We start from the raw sequence: 17,559 nt of genomic DNA on the forward strand, positions 1-17,559 counted from the left end.
TTTATGAGAAATATCTCTAATTTTATATAATTGTTGACGAGGAAACAGATATCTCTTATTAATAATGAAAGAAATTTAAAAAAAATAATGTATTCTTAAAATTATTTTACAGATTTATATGATATAAATATAGACGGCCGAGGTAATAAAGACATCGGCCAATGCTTCGGAGAACTTGGATTCGAATCCGGTGTGCCTAGTCTCGAGTTATGTCTGCTTCCAACACATTTGAGTCGGAAGCATCATGTGGTACCACATGAATAGTGATGTCCCGATACAGTCAATACCATATTGATACTTCAGAACTATTCATGATACTGGTATCGATAGTTTTGTGGTATTGGGACATCCCTACGTGCGACTCTTCCAACACATTTGTGTTGCCACTCACATACGGTAACTGTAAACTAGGCGCCAGTTTGAGAACCTTGGGAAATTTTCACCATTAGTCTGGCCCATATATTGGGCTTCAAAATAAACCTTAGTGTCTATGGGGCAGAATGTGTTAAATTTCAAATAAAGTAATCACAGATATATAACTTTTATGTTCATTTGAAAATTTTTTATTTCTCTCTCTTGATCTTTGGGTGCTAGGAGGGCCATTTTAATTATGCCAGGTGGTGAGGGACAGACCATCAACAAGAAATTCTGATAGAGTTACTCACCCGGATTCAGTTTTGGTTCTCTGGAGCAATAGCCCGGCGTCTTAATTCCCTCAGTCATTTCTTCGGAAATATTAAAAATTCATCTTTAATGTTCCTACTAAACGGTTAATGCAAAGAAGCAATTACCATTAATTTACACGGGAAAAATGTTTGAGCATTTCCAGATCCAAAATTAAGTTAATACCAACAAGAATAAATGCAGGAATAATATACAGTATAGTTTTACAAAGTAAGCTTTAAGCTACAAAAGTGCCCTTGTCTCAAAAACTGATCGAATTGTCCGCGACTACCATTAAATTTCACTTTTACAATACTTTCGTTACCATCATCCATTCTTTTTGTTCTGGCTTAATGAATAGACAAGTTATATTTACTTAAGAAGAGATTGGCCAAACAGAAAACCATCTTTGTATACCAGTCTATCCAATATGCTTTCCATTTTATTCATTACTGAATATTGAGTAAAAGAGACCACTTTTCTGGTAGCAGAACCAATAGAAACTTTGTCGGCTTTCGAGATTCTGCTCGAGACCACACGTGACGAGAGAAAATGACCGAATCCACCACTTGATATTATCTCACTTAATTGAAAAGTGATATTTTATGTATTAGAATGTATCCGAAAACAGAAGTTCTCGTTGCTTCAATAGATAAATATTCACTGATGATTTTTCTATTGACATTTTCAAGCTTCGGATGAAAATGATTGATGTTCCTTCATTTTGAATGTTACATAATTGTGAGTTGCTGTAATCTTGCTGTATGTTTATAGAAATGAGGTAATGGTGAGGAGTATGATAGAGTATCGATTGTTCTTTTTCAACAGTGTAAAAAGTTTTAGGGCAAGGTTATTCACCTCTATTGGAATTTCTCCAGTTTATGAATCACAGATTAAATCTACGGTCACAGCATCTTCACAAAAGATCAAACTTATCACAAACAAATGAAATATAATATATGCATTTTCTTTGAAATGACACCTCTCTAAAAGAAATCTTTCTACTTTGATCACTTTTAACTTATCAGTTTGAGGATTCAATGTTGTATTGTGAAGTTCTAATAGTTAAAATTTGCAGTCAGACTGGTGAATTAACAATTACCATTATCTATTCTTATTAAAAGTTGGTTTTACCAATCCAATTTACATGAAATATTAAAATCAAAGGTGCAGCTAAGTAGGTAGTCAATTCCATTATTCTTAGTTTTAACTAGTGTGACCCCTTTACAAAACCATTAAGCCAGTGGTTTTCAACCAGGATGCCCGAAATACAGCTTTACATCACTAATCGAGACTATATGCATATTACAAAAGTGCAATCACCCTATATTGGTGAGGCGGTAGTTCTGCAAGAAGAAAAAACTACCAAGTTGGAGGTGCCTCTGTTAGAAAAAGTTGAATAATGCAACAAGGACCACTGTAATATGACGACAATGCATAGTGTTTGAAGGATTATAACAGATTCCAATTTTCTACATTTTGGAGCACATAGAGAATTATTCTTAGGGCTGAGCCAAGGTCAGGGGTAGCTGATGAGTGGGAATGAGAAAGGGAAAATTTTTGCTGATGTAATACATATAAAAATCTAAAAATAATTCTTTCTTCCTTTAATAACAGTAATAGAAGGACAGAACAATTGATTCTTGTCAGAAACTGGTGTCTTAATACACAGTGTAAGGTGACCTAAAAGTCCAGTACAGAAGTTAACCAGGATATTTCTAATAAAGCAAACAACAACACACAGTTGTTAAAAACCGTTCTTAAAATACTTCTTGGTTAATTGAATCTTGGGCCACCCTGTATATATCAATTTCTAAGAAAGTACATGATAAATCCCTCTGTCATATTCTTAGGTTAATTCATTGTAAATAATGATAGTACAGTATAAGTTCACTAATAATTTGATACTCCGACATGCCAATAATACTCGGCGAATCGGTTTTTGTTTGAACACATGGTACGCTAAAGAAATACAATGCATTGTCTGAAAAATAATTATATGCACACGAATCATTGTGTATGTAGATTTTAAGCAATGAAGTGTTCATTGAGGTTCTTGTAGGTTTTTCAGTCTTATAAGTATACTCGTGCACTGCATTATCTTCAGACTTACTAAAGAAAAATGGCGTATCCGGGATTTGGAGAATAACAGTGCTTCAAGGCAGATTCGGGAAAACCAAGGACCTTACCCGTTGTTTTTCAGACAATGCCACTCAATTACTTTAGTTACCTAATCTTTCTGATTGCTTTGACATCGAGGAGATGCAGCATCCTCTCTGAAGAATGCGGGTAAACAAATTGGAAGGGTACAGAGCAGCGTGCACTGGTACAAACTGTGCTGTAGTGTCTACCATGTATAGATGGTATATAACCCAGTCGAAAATATTAAAAATGGCCGGATTATCGGAAGTGGCAATACTCTAATCCCTTAGAGCGGGTTACCGAATTTCTACTCTACTATTGTAAAATTAAGTTGTTTTCGAGTTACTACATGGAAGTTTGTTACGCTTCATTCAGAAAGCGGGTCATTCGCCTCGATGACTTCACAGAAATATAGAAATAATTGCTGACTCACGTGTCAGTAAAATTAGCAAACAGATTATTTGCTGAATAAGCCTATTTGCTTCCACAAATATTTCATTGTAAATGAGGGACGTTGCACTGCTTACTCAGCACGGTATTTGATCGATATAGAGGCCATTCTCTCTCATAGAATTGTTTCAAAATTAAAAACTCGATCAAAGTACTTCCCATATTTATAATAGAATTTTAAATCACAGATGTGTAAAACAATGAATGGATTAATTCCCGTTTATTCCTATCCACGTCGTCACCCAACGCAGTAAACAAATGGGAATGACTATTCGGGTGATTTCATTGACCGTATTATTCATTCTTTTATCACGTTTATTACATATGTTTCTACTGTGTTCGTTTTGTAACAATTATTTAAACTTTTGCGTCAATCTGACGTCATTCCTACACGTTTGTAACGGAGAAACGAAGCCGTTAAGGGTTCATCTACCGCTCTGGGAGACCCGGGAGCGAATCCCAGAGAGAAACTTTACGGGTGGTATGTCCCGGATACTCGGGGGTTCCATCCCTCACTATCCCGTCGTGGACGTAACCAAACCCACGAAGGGCCTGGAAAGAAAAATACTTCAGCACCCAAAAGAATATAAACATCTATCAACGAAGACGTGGGATGATGCTTCTAGGAGACACGCAGCTATACAAGCAAACCAATACATTAAATTTTTAAATGAAACGGAGTGTACGCTTGGTTTTCCTAAGAAAGTGTAAAACTGAAGTCTAACGCGCGAGTACACCATACGTATTCCCAAATAAATTCCGATTCGCGGAATACTAGTGTGAGTGTACCAAGATTATGGGCAATTCCCGATTATCGGTTGCCGGATTAACCGACTTCTTTTATTATTTAAGTCTAAATTTAATTCAAATTGAATACAAAATGGTGGGCGCGCTGCCTAGTAAAGCAAACCAATTACATCCAACTGTTTCATTAAAAACAGACCGCGTCATTGGTTCGCCTAGTCAGCCTTTTACTAACTTGTAAGCAATGTGCTCACTTAGAAGACAAAATTACAAATAAACTGGAAGATTTTTTGGTGCTTTAGATTGAGGATTTGGTACCAAAAAGGGTACCTGCGGATGGAAATATCGAAGCAAAAGGCATTATGAATTTATAAAAAAAAAAAAATACAGGAATCGGAACCATCAAGCATCTCGAGGTATAAACAAAAAAAAAAAAAAAAATTCTGCTAGTGAAGGATGGCTGACAGGATTCTTAACAAATGCATTTCACATCATTAAAATTAATGGGAAATTTCATTTGCAAATGAAAACCTGCCAAGAGCTTTCCAGAAAAACTAGAAAAATAATGAGATGGCCATGTTCTCGACCAGATTTAACGTTGACGAAACAGGTCTACAATGGAAGAAAATTTTCACAGTTCTTTACACACGTATCCTCCTTATAAAAAGAAGTGTTGAGTGTACAATAAATTCGACTACCTTTCACTTGCTATCCTCATTAATCTTAGCAAACGAAACCTGATAATACAGATTACTTCACATTACTAATTACATTTGCTACCCTGCTTCTTCTGCACATCAATTTCGACACGTTTACGTAACACAATACAAAAAAAAAAACACCGTAAACGTCCATTATCCACAATCCACGTATTTCTAGCTTCGGTATAAGGCTCGACTTACCATTTAAACTTGTATCGAATAACAGGAAAGGCGAAGGCATTTCCCCCATACCATTTATTCACGCAGTTAACTAGCACTCACGTGGTCTACGAGAAAAAAAAAAAATGTCTCCCTATGCAAATCATCAAAACACGTGTTAATACGCCCAACGAACGTCAAAAATCCTCCGGAATATAGGAACCATTTGCAATTATCTTGCACGAATTGTCATAGTTTCAAAATTAATATTCGTATGGAAAGAGAGGTTAGAAGATAAGGTGATCATGTATCTAAATATTACATCAGGATGTGAAAAGTAGAGTACACCTGGCCCTGTTGGATAAAAATCACAAGCTACAAGTATTATAACTTATTACAAAACTTTTTATTGAACACAGTCTTATAATTCGTAAAACTTGTATAGAAGTTACAAGCATTTACAACAGGACTTGGAGATCAAACTTGGATTACTTAACCTGGATTTTCACCTAAGTGGATCAATACTTTCACATAGACGAGCAGAACTTTCTTAATTTATATTCAAGATATTTGTTAAATCGTGTACTTCAAATTTATATTGAACTTCTATAGACTATACCATACCAAAATTTGATTTTAATATTTTTTTATTAGCAAATTTTGTAGAAAATTACGAAAACACAACCAAAGTAGACTATCTTAAGACAAAATTTTATTATGCAGAACAAATACTTAAAAAAGAAATCACAAATTGTGTCTCATCTTCATGAATTTGTTTTAAATAACAAAATTCAGTACAAATTTTTTATTATTACAAATTCACTTTTAGCCAATTTTACTACAAAATCAATGTTACAGTACTTATAAAATCTATAATACTGTTTCATTCAGAAACCCTACCAATCTATTGATTGTCTATATTCCACCTAGGATGCATGATTGATAAAATCCCATCAAAGTTGTTTCACTAATAGCCATAATTTGAATATCATAATACTAAAAAATAAGCAATGAAGAGGAATGTTTTCGAAAAGAACACTTAGCCCAACATTTTGCAAATTACAAAAATTAATATGTACACACTACAAGTTTTGATATGGTGTATATAAAAACAAAAAAGAGAAAATGCACAAAACAAAAAGAAAAACCAGTATACAAAATGACCAGTATTTACAGTTTCTATTTTTGTTATGGACGACTATGATTGATGTTTTATCACAGCTTTCTTCTTTCCTTCCGTGGGTGAAAGCATTCTGTATAATTAAATCGGGAATGTTCGACTCGTCTCTCGGTTTAATTTAGAATACCGAAAGTCCGTTATGAGATCTTTAACTGCGTCGTACCGCGGAATTCTTTTCTCCGTATCTTCGATCGCATCGGGAGTCTCCGGACAGCTAGTAATTTATGCTCCGGGCATCTTGGCAAAGAGCTCCCGACAGACGTGGGTACTTGCTGCAGATTATTCGTCCTGCCGACTTCTCTTCCTGCTTTCCCTATATTTTATAGTCAGTCTATCCGCTCGTGACTACGTTGTTAATTATACTACGCTTTCGGATTGTAAAGGAATATCGTCGCTGGGAGCCGGAAGAGCATCTGCCGTATTCATAGAAACTTTCCCACAAGACACCTGACTTTCGCTGTGACTTAAACCGGCAATGTGTGTCTGACGAAAGTTACTAGAGACGATACTCAGACTCTTCTTGTATAAGAGACGGTTTTCCTCGGTGGCCGGTCCCCATTCGGGCGACGGGCGCAAATTAACCAAAATTCTCTGTAGAAATTATTACGAATTACATTTCATATTTATATAAGCTACGAATTGCATAAAAGTGATTATTATTTATAAATACCTGAGACAGAGATCCTTTAGATTTGTAGATCTGGATACCAGCAAATAATGGAATGGGAATAAGAGGAAGAACGGCCATCATCCATCCCAAAGCAATTGACCAGTCGGGATATTCGTAATCATTGTACGTAACCGCCGAGTGGTTGATTACAATGAAGATAAGTAAACCCTATAATTCAAAAAACAAAAGTTTTTAAATTTAGCAATGCCATTAAAATGTAAAATCTCCAATTAGCTATAAAAAAAATTTTTTTATACCAGGATTGTACAAGGAGTTATAAAGCACCAACAGAGTTTCCACCATAAAGGAGGAACACGGTTAACCATTAGAGCAATGTCCTGCATGAAACGATCCGCACCTATTTGGTTAAAATATTAAAAATCGTTAGTTTATTATTATAAATTCAAAGTTAAATCTTTAACTTTGAATTTATTCATTACTATAAAAAGAATATTGTATGAGAATTTAGCCTGCATAATACCAGCTATTGTGTATTATACTGTAAAGTAGATATTCAGTGAAGACGCTTGCATCTTTCAAATGAAAAACAAATGCGAAACACTAATATCCAAATTTTAAAAACAAACATTCCAAATCAAAGAAAACTTCTCTAATGTGGAATACATTAGACTTTTGGTCAAACGTATTCCACGTAACGTAAGCTTAAAAAAAATAAGCTTACGTTAATGGTAAAATATGGCAAATCGTGCATTACGAATGAATGTAAATGAAATCTTACCATAAATCCATCCAATAACAACTGTTTCAAGTAATGAAATGATCATTAAAGCAAATGTAGCACTGTACCAATCCATCAATTGAAGAACATACATTCCACCCTGAAAGAAATAACAGATTTACTTTTTCCAGCTTTAATGAATTACAAAATGCTAATGTTAACGGATTTGCTACTTCATCAATATTTTAATATTAAATATTTGCTTTTAAAGATACGGGCAGTGCATAATGTTTATAAATAATTGTCCAATTATACCGGGTACATTCCAGTGTGCCAAAGCGTGGCAACCAAGACGACAGAAGATGGACGGCACGATCGGTCGCCGCACCAAAGAACTCGTTAGTGAATGTAGGAACACATTTTAGTACATCACGGTTTACTAATGCATACTGGAATGTACCAATTTTTCACTATTTCTCCAGTTTCAATTAAAAAAAAAATCAATGATTAATGATACAATAAAGGAGAAAATACCATACTAATGCTTTTAATTATTTCAAAAATGCACTAATACTTACTCCCGTAACACACGGCAAGCCAAGGACAAAAAGAACGATGCACATGACGGCAGTAAATAAAACTTTCCTCTTTTTTAAAACAACAAATTCATCGACAAAGGCACTAATAGTGGCTTCAAACATCCCAAACTATAGAAAAATACAAAAATAATAATAATAATTAACATATTTTCTCAAAGACTTATTCGTTTTTATTTCTCTTAAGAGAAAAAGTGACATTTGGTATATAAAAAGTAACAAATTGATTTTGGAACAATTTTTTTTTTTAATTTTATTTTATATAAAAAAGCATCTTAAAACATTTTTAAAAAAGTGAAAAAATACTTTTAAAAACTTTAATTTAAAACTTTAAAAAAAATACTCAGTGCACGGCATTTAAAGAAAATTTAAAATATATTTTTATAAAATATATATATTGAATGAAGTGACCATTGGTAACTAAAGTTCTCTCTCTCTTTTTTTTATTTTTCTATCTTTTGTCAACATCTTATAAATTTCAATTAAAAAATAATAATAATAATAAAATGTAAATCATTTATACATTTACAAGAAAGCAAAAAAAAGTTGAAATTATTAAACTTAATAACCAATGATCGACCTCAGTGTGCTTTAAAACACGGGATGCATTAGTGTACCTAGCGGCCCGAACATCAAGATGCACAATAAGCACCGGAACTTTAATAGGGGAAAACAAAAAAAAAACTTAAATAGCAACAAATTTGCTAAGATCTTAAAACGGGATCTCCGAAAGTCTGTTTAAATATGCATATCTCATTCGTGCAACATAAAGCGAATACACACTCCTATTACTCCAGTCACACCAGACAGACTTCGGCTCTCCACTTGTTTTAGTTTTACTTTTAATCGAGGCTAGGTACTCCGAAGCAATAATATACCAATATTTTGTGGACAACACTTAACTACTGAGATAAAAAGATGGTTAACACAAGTTACGCTTTAGTGGTAGAAGGCTCCCTTCTATGCTGCTGCTGCCGCCCAGATCTTCCAGGCGCTCCCAACCAACAGAGGGCCTGACTAACAAAATGTTTAAAAATACAATACACATTTAACCCCTTGTAATATTTGCTTGCCCAATTTTTTGTCATCATAATCCCATTAAATAAAAATATTATCATTACGTACATCAATTAAAACAAATTATTACAGCAAATTAAATATTCGTACACATTTTTTTACTGCGAAAGGTCTCGAAAAAGGTTTCGACTGCAAATCTATATACTTTTAAAGCAAAATTAAATATATTTAAAGCTTTAAAATTTCGAATATTTTTAAAAATTAGTTCAAGTTTTAAACAAATTATACTAGATATTTAAAATTTTAAATAGCAGTCTGTGTACTTCACTCGTTTCAATACTTAGTTCTAAGAAAATAACATTAAAAATTTGATAAATATATAAAATGATTTGAATATATATAAATTTTTAAAAAATTTATAAAACATTTATAAATACAAAAAAAATTATGTTAAGCGCGACGAACTGTGTTTTAAATATCGTAGAAAGGTCAAGCAAAACTTGTAAAATTCTCTCGGTTCGATCCTTGATTATACTAACTCTTTGCATTTATACAGCTATTAAAGACAAAATAAAAGCCATATTTAACGGACGACCACTCCGACTCTTCAAAGAAACTTTCCGTCCGTCGTCAAAGCCAGGACGCACCTCTCCAAACCTCGCTACGAGCATTACTATCGGGTGTAACTTTATCGTAATTCTTTAGGTTACCAGAAAGCTCGACCTTTCCTTCGTATCGGTGGCAATACGAGATGTTTTTTTATTCCAAATTAGTAATTCCCTCTCTTTCCTGCAATTGCATCTCTGAGTACGATAACTGCCGAAAGCAATAAACAGTCTTGACATAGGCTCTTCATGCAAAGAGTTAATATCTCCGACCAATGTCTTCTTCCTGACACAGTAATATTTCCAATAAAGGCTGCCCCATGTGTCAATTTTTTTTTTTTTAATTACAAATCCCTCTGTGAATGAAAGTCTAAAATCTAAGAGGTACCTCTTGTACTGAAGCAGCAGAATCAGCGATGGCAACTCTGCACCAGTTAGTACTATGACCCGTCCATCACATACTGTGCTTTCCTGTCTGCTATAATAGCACGATTTCAAAATTTCAAATTACAAAAATCAAGGCTTTTAGAGGTTTATTAAATACGTAGAAAAAAATTTTTTTATGTATAATTTTGGTCTATTATAGGAACTGGAAAACACAGTTATTTCATATCTTCTTTGGAAGGTCAAAAGCTGCTGGAAAGCAAAAACCAGATCATTCATTTTAACAACAGGACAAAGAAGTATCAGCAAAACGTCAAGAATAACAAACTTGTATAAAGGTTCCAGTCGATACGTATGGTGTCTCTAAGTTAAAATAGAGACAGCATTTAAGGAAAAACGAGAAAAAATAAAATTACGGGTGGATTTTATTCGCTTCAAAATCAACACTCCAGAAATTTCTTGACGTAATGCTAATAAAATTATTGGGAGTAACACACACAAAACAGGACAAACAGTTTTCTTGCTTAAGATTAAGGCAGAATTTTAAAATATATTGCTAAAATATTTTAACTGTCAAGTCCTAATATTACTTTGCAATATTTCGTATAGTTTCGGATTCTTATTTACGGTAAAATTACCGACATATCGAACCGGGTTAAAAAATTTAAAAAATGTATCAGAATTTTTGATTTTTTTGATTATATTTTTGAAGAAAATATAAATTTTCTGCCTTAAATCTGAACAAGAGAATTGGTTGATGAAATTTAAGGTTTTTAAACAAGATTTTTGAATTTTTAAAAAAAAAACTTTTTCCAGAATTTCATTCGATTCTCCTTTAAATTAATCCGAATTTCAAATAAAAAGAAGAATTGTTCAATTCTTATTGGATCGGCGAATTGCATCAACCAAAACACGGAAGGGCCACACATTAAATTTTAGAAAAAAAAACACATGGATTTTGAATACTTTTAAAGAAAACTTTTAAAAATCTCAATTCGTTATCATTTAAATTTATTTTAAATTTGTAAAATATCGATTAGAGTGTGGCCCTTGATTTATTTTAAAATTACAGACCAGTTTTCTCCGTGATACACTTCACAAAATAAAATCATTTAAATCAGAATAACTCTAATAGTCAACATAAAACATCTGAAATTAATTAGACTAAACTCTCGATATGCTGACGGCCCCCTTTAAATGCTGCAACATCCATTCCTTTTGCTGCAAACTCCCAGCATTAGCCCCCTCTCAGCCTACACCTCCAAATTTTCTCATGCAAAACCTACACCACACAGATTACGGTAAGCCATTCATTCATTTTTCAGCTGCAGTGTAGGCAGAAAGCACAAGGCCACGGCATGGGGAAGCTTGCAAAACAATCTAACGATTTGTGCAAATTGTAACCGAAATAAAATCAAAAAATTAGCAGAGTCTATGTGATTTACATGCAGGTGTGCAAATGAAAAAATCTTTAATAAATAATTATATATATTTCAATTTTAAATAATCGATACAATCTAGCTAAATTAAAATCTAGCAAATTGCACGCAACGCCGCAACATAACACCAGGGAAAGACAGCACACCTTATACATCCTCGCACACTGTTTTTTTTTTTTTTTTTTGATAATTACAAATAATTGAATTTAATATTCAAAAAGGTATAATAAAATAACAGCAGGAATTGGTGTTGCATTAAATAATCGGACATACCCTATCAACTATTGAAAAAAGTTTCAATGAATCGTGATATAGCCAGATGAGAAAATTTTAAATTAATAATAAAATCAATTAATTAATTAATAAAAATCATTATTAAAATAATTTTAATTTAAAAAGCATTTTATTGTTATAAAAGAAATTTAAATCTGGTCAATCTGGCTGTATCACTAGGGCCTTTGTGTTTACAATATGATTGTAAATAACTGCATGAGAATTAAAGCACTGATCAATTTCAGAATGCCATGTTTCTCCATTAGAGCTGAATACCTACAAAAAAAACAATTTAAACGCGATTTAATTAAAATTAAAAAACCTTATTTCGAATTAATAACTGGCAAGAAGTTTCTTTTTGACAAATTTAATTACTCCTACCGAAGTGAAGTGTTTCATTGGGAAAAGAAAACATAGCCTTAAAACAGAAAGCATACATAATAGATTAAAACTAAATAAATTATTAAATAAACAGTTACCTGACTATCTAAACCAATTGTAAAGAGCATGAAAAAGAAGAGTAAGGCCCATAGTGGTGACAAAGGCAATCTTGAGACTGCCTCTGGATACACCACAAAAGCCAATCCTGGGCCTACAAAATAAATAAAAAATCAGGTTTTTAGCAATAAAAAAAACTTAGACTAGACTTAAATTGATGATATAAGAATGCAATATACCTTGAGAGACTACTTCTTCAATTGGTTTACCGGTTTCGTACGACATATATCCAATAATAGAAAATACTACCAATCCAGCAAAGATGCTGGTAGCACAGTTAATGATTGGAATAAGCAGCGAATCTCTGGAAAAAATTAACGTTTCGTGAATAGATTATACGTACAAAATTAAACAAATCGCTAGTAATTTTTCAAAATCGACGGTAATGTATTAAATAGTAATTGCCTACCTGTAACAATTATTACTGAATCTATTGTAGCTGGCCATTGTTAAAACTGCACCCCAAGCTGCACCTACAGAATAAAATATTTGAGTAGCAGCGTCGCCCCAGACCTGTAACGGAAATATTGACGGCTAAGTTATTTTACGTAAAATTTAAAAACAAAATTGTTGCGGGAAGATAACGGATACCGAACCTTGAAAGACATCAGAAGCTCCCAACGAGGAGTTAAATAAAACACTATTCCTTTCCAAGCTCCTGGTAAAGTGACTCCACGAATAAGAAGAATTACTAACACAATGTAAGGGAACGTAGCAGATACATAAACCACCTGTCAAAATTTTATTTCATTTTAATAATTTATTCGAGAATTGTATATGTATTTTATGTAAATAATTATGCATTAAATGTTTTTAATAATTTGTTTTAATTTTTAAATAATAACTATTGATATGAAGTAGGAGGGGGTAAAAAAAATTGTCATGTTTTTTCTAATGTTAAATTTGTAATTTCTTTGTATATTTAGCTGTTTTATAGGTCAGATTTTTTTCTTTTAACTCTCTACTCTACATAGCAGCTTATTATCCTAATGGCTGCTTTGGGGGCCCCAGGCAATCTTTTGTAAGAAAATATTTCCCACAAAAATTTCCCCGAAGAAAAATGTCTGAAATCATTATTGTACATGGGCCCCTTTAATTCAAGTTTTCCTGGGTTCCATAAAGCTATAACACATCTCCGATTCTGTGGACCAATGCTAAGAAGATTCTCTTAGCATTGGTTTAGCCAGGCTCAATGGGGCAGTTGGGTAGCAACGATCGGGACCTGGCATTGTTCTAGTCACAACTAAAACTAATACTTAAAAATGTTATATAAAGTTACACGTAAAGTAAAACAAAAGTGCCATTTAAAGCATCAAAAATGCAGAATTACTCCGTGTGGAATTTTCATCCAAGTACTTGCAATGTTACTATAACAGACTAAAGACTTGTGAGCTAAGCTAACCTCTTAAATAATTTCTACTACTAATGTTGGTCTAATAAAATCATTAAAATGATATAATAAAACTTGTGACAGAAATAAGACATGACACTTGAAGTTATTAATTATGGACAAAAAGTATATATTACATTCAAGCAAAGGCAGGAAATTCAAAATTATATATAGTATGTTATTTGTGAAAAATATAAATTTAATTGGTTTTGAATATGCATTAAAAATATAAAATGAAAAAAAATTATGGCCCTAAATTATATAGTTTTACAATTTTATGTTGTCTCTATTATTGTAAAATACTTAAAACTATGTTTAAATCAATACAAACCTTTCCTGATGATTTGATTCCTTTCATTAGACATAGAAAAACAACTACCCAAGCAATAAAAAGTGTAAGCACCAATGGCCATTGGACTTCTCCTAAATCATGTATACCGGATGTCAGTCGTAAAACATACTTTCTGCAAAAATAATTGATTGATTACTTTTCATTCACATAAACAATTATTTTTTGTAAACATTATCACGCTTACACCCAAAATTCTTCACTAGACGTTATTCTATCGTTATTGACTTCGAAATTCTTAATCGTCTCGTTAGCCGCGACGGTACCATTAATCAGTACGGAACTATTTGTAATTCCGGTGCCATTTAACGACGCGGTCGGATCGTAATGACGATCGATGCAATTTGGCGTATTCCACCAATTATTACAAGTAGACCACGGCAAAAGAGATGTCAACGATTGATAGATGTAGTACAGAGTCCAGGCAATAATGACATTGTAATAAATACACACTATTCCAGATATTATCACCATACCATAGCCTAAACCTATAAGTAAAACAAAACTTAGTTAATCCTTAAAATTTCATTTACACACAGTGTTGTAATAAAAATATGATTATTTTTTTTATGTTTTTACCTTTAAATAAAGGTGATATTTTCCATATTGCTACAGGTCCTAAACTGGCAAATTGGCCAAAGCTCAATTCAAGGAAGAACAAAGGCATCCCACAGATAATCAAGAATATGATGTAGGGAACTAAAAATGCTCCTGGAATTAAAAATTTATACGTAAGATAAGCGTTCGATTTAATTCGAAAAAAAGATTTTAAGAAAATTACCTCCTCCGCTTCGATAACAAAGATAAGGAAATCTCCAAATATTTCCCAATCCGACGGCATAGCCCACGCAAGAAAGGAAGAAGTCTAATTGTTTCCCCCAATTTCCCCGTTCGTAGTTTTCTCCATTTCGGCTGCTCCCTTCGCTGGAGGTGGACTGGGTGTCGTCGGGGAGAGGAAGAGGGATCGATACCTGATTAGTGCAACCTTTAGAAGGCTCTAATTTAGGCAAGAGACTTCTATCATCCATAGGATCATTGGAGTTTTTATCTTTTATATGATGTCTAGACTGTTTTTAATTGAAATAATTAATAATATTTAGTCAAATTCATATACATTTTTTATAAAATAAATATAAATTTAACTTATAATAAAATAATTTTTGTATAAAAGTTTAATCTCCTTTATTATAAGTACTGTATTTTTATTTTAATAATAATAGCGCTGGATTAGTTTAAGCCATTTCATTGTTAACCTTACAAATGCATAATCAGATTATTATACTTAGCGAGTGAAAACTATTTCAATAATTGAGCAATCATCAGGAAAAATAATGCTAATTAAGCAGGAAAAGAAATGAAACAATTAACCTTGAAGGTTATAAATGTATTATGAGCATAAAGTCTGGGAAATAAACTAAAATTAGAACGAAAACTGGGGGGGAGAAGAATTTCGACTCCGTAATTAAATTAAAATATTTTGTGTATTAATTTACGTCATTATAATTTTTTTATTACGTTTAAATTAAGTAAATCTTTATATTCTAGAAGACAAGCAAGCATTTTAGTGTAATTGAGTATTGTTTTTTTTTAAAAAAACACGTGGAAAATAGTACACACCGGGAATATTCACGTGTTAATTAAAATTCAGTTTTCGAGTGATGGAAGCACCCTTTTTTTTTCTTCTTATTTTTCTCCGATTTATTTTTAAAACTAAATTTTAATTTAAAAATAGCAAGTAATCATACCGTGCTCTTCCTCTCATCAGCGAGCGTGTGTCGCTCGATATACCACATTTCCCGAATCCTATTCCACAACCTTGAAGCTTATTCGAAGAAATGGCCCCCAAATTAAAATACGATATCGATTTTTCCCCCCGGAAATTTCATTTATACCGAAGCGCAATTCGTAATTAAATCGGTGAGCGGCGAAAAATCGCGAAATTTGCGTGTTTTCGCCGCTCAAATTTGCATAAACTTTTCCTAATTTAAATATTTGAAACGTCTACTTTAAATATATATATATATATATATTTTAAATAAAATATTTAAATCGGGCGGAAACATAAATTTTAATTATATTTGTTCCGTGGAGTATGACACATTTTTCCTGGTTCTTTCGTAAATTGCAGTTAGCGCGACACTTATTATTATTTTATTTATTTATTTTTTTTGCTAATTATTTAGGATTTATGTTTCAATATTAAATTTTTAACTTTATTTACAATTTATCCTCCGACTTACAGGAAAAGGTTAATGACTTAAAACAGGTTTTCTAGCCCGAAACATATCGCTTTATGTAGGCCTAGGTTGAAGAATTAGCGTGTTCGTGACGTTACATAAAATTTAAATCGTCTGCGATGGCGTGACGGGGATAAATAATCAATCAAACGATCACTAGAAGTTAGTCTGATCGAACAGATCGTGTATATATCGATCGTTTAGTCACCGCCGGCACCGTAACGTGTAGCGTGACCGACAGACGGGGATGACTATTTTACTCGATTTACTTTAAAAATCAGTTAATAAATCGGGTAAATTCGACGTATATTCGCATGCCAGAGCCGATTATACTTACATGCGTGTTTTTGATTCGATTTAAGGAAAAAATTTCCACCCCACCCCACCCCCCGAAAATTAAATCTTAACGATTTTCGGAAATTGGGAAGGAGCGTGTAAGACATAATCTTCTTTTATATAAGTTATTTTATATAACCTGTATGACTTGTATCCACGCGAATCGCTAATATTACCGTTAAACTCGGAGCAGGAAAATCTGCTGTGTTATTTTTAAATCTGTCACGTTATTATCTTCGTTATCCTTTGAGGGGGTGAGTATATACACATACAAAATATTTTTCGAATTTATTTAACTCCCGGTTTGTATTATATTTAATAATATAGGGCGAGAGCTGAATTATGTAGAAATTTTCTTTATTTCTGGCGAATTTTCTCTCTGGAAAATTTCGTTGTTCTTTGTTAAATTTTTAATTGTCATCCGTGACTCATTAATATCGATTTTTGCGATTTTTTTAAAGGAAATTTGTACGGAAAGACGTTCGAAATCAATTAAAAATCGATATTTTGCGTCATTCATACGTGGAAAATTCAAATTTTCTCGAAAAGACAGGAGATTAAACACAAGAACAATAGTACGAGCCGGTATAACTATTTTCAATTTTTTTTTTAAATAAATAAATTATATAAATATTTTTTAAAAATTTCAAATAATTTTATTATTATTATTTTAATATTTAAAATTTACGAGAAAAAAATAATACTTACAAAAGGCGTACGGTTATCCTTTCCGACCATGATTTAAAAATGATACAATATTCAGAAAAGTACCGATTTTACAATAACCAAACCTCGTTTCCAAAGGTCAAAACTGGATATGGCAGACAAAGGCGGCGCTTCGAGATTAAAACAGTTTCGTTTGTGACGTCATCGCCAATGACCAGGCGCAAGGAACGAGACGGCCAATGATTGGTCAGCGGAATTTTCCGAAGCTCACCGCTAAATAACCGATTTTCTAATAATTCTTACCAATTTAATGGTAAGAGAAAGAAGAACATTTTTAAAATTTCTTTTTTATATATAAATTTCTTTTATTTTTATTCTTAT

General features: G+C 32.6%; 1 protein-coding gene across 1 annotated transcript; it reads right to left on the bottom strand.

Moving 5' to 3' along the window:
* Positions 1 to 5,243: 5,243 nt before the first annotated feature.
* LOC136987873 (sodium- and chloride-dependent glycine transporter 1-like) lies at positions 5,244 to 17,382 on the bottom strand. Its single transcript, XM_067285632.1, has 14 exons — positions 17,221 to 17,382; positions 14,721 to 15,006; positions 14,519 to 14,650; positions 14,127 to 14,427; positions 13,922 to 14,054; positions 12,797 to 12,931; positions 12,610 to 12,713; positions 12,380 to 12,504; positions 12,182 to 12,294; positions 7,967 to 8,095; positions 7,449 to 7,548; positions 6,967 to 7,067; positions 6,710 to 6,877; positions 5,244 to 6,630 (listed from the first exon to the last, which is right to left on the bottom strand). The coding sequence occupies exons 1-14, from the start codon at positions 17,248 to 17,250 to the stop codon at positions 6,397 to 6,399; spliced, it is 2,091 nt and encodes a 696-aa protein (XP_067141733.1). The 5' UTR covers positions 17,251 to 17,382; the 3' UTR covers positions 5,244 to 6,396.
* Between the last annotated feature and the right edge of the window lie 177 nt (positions 17,383 to 17,559).

The sequence above is a fragment of the Centruroides vittatus genome, unplaced genomic scaffold (genome assembly GCF_030686945.1).
Source record: "Centruroides vittatus isolate TY-2023 unplaced genomic scaffold, ASM3068694v2 scaffold_2802, whole genome shotgun sequence".
NCBI lineage: Eukaryota > Metazoa > Arthropoda > Arachnida > Scorpiones > Buthidae > Centruroides > Centruroides vittatus.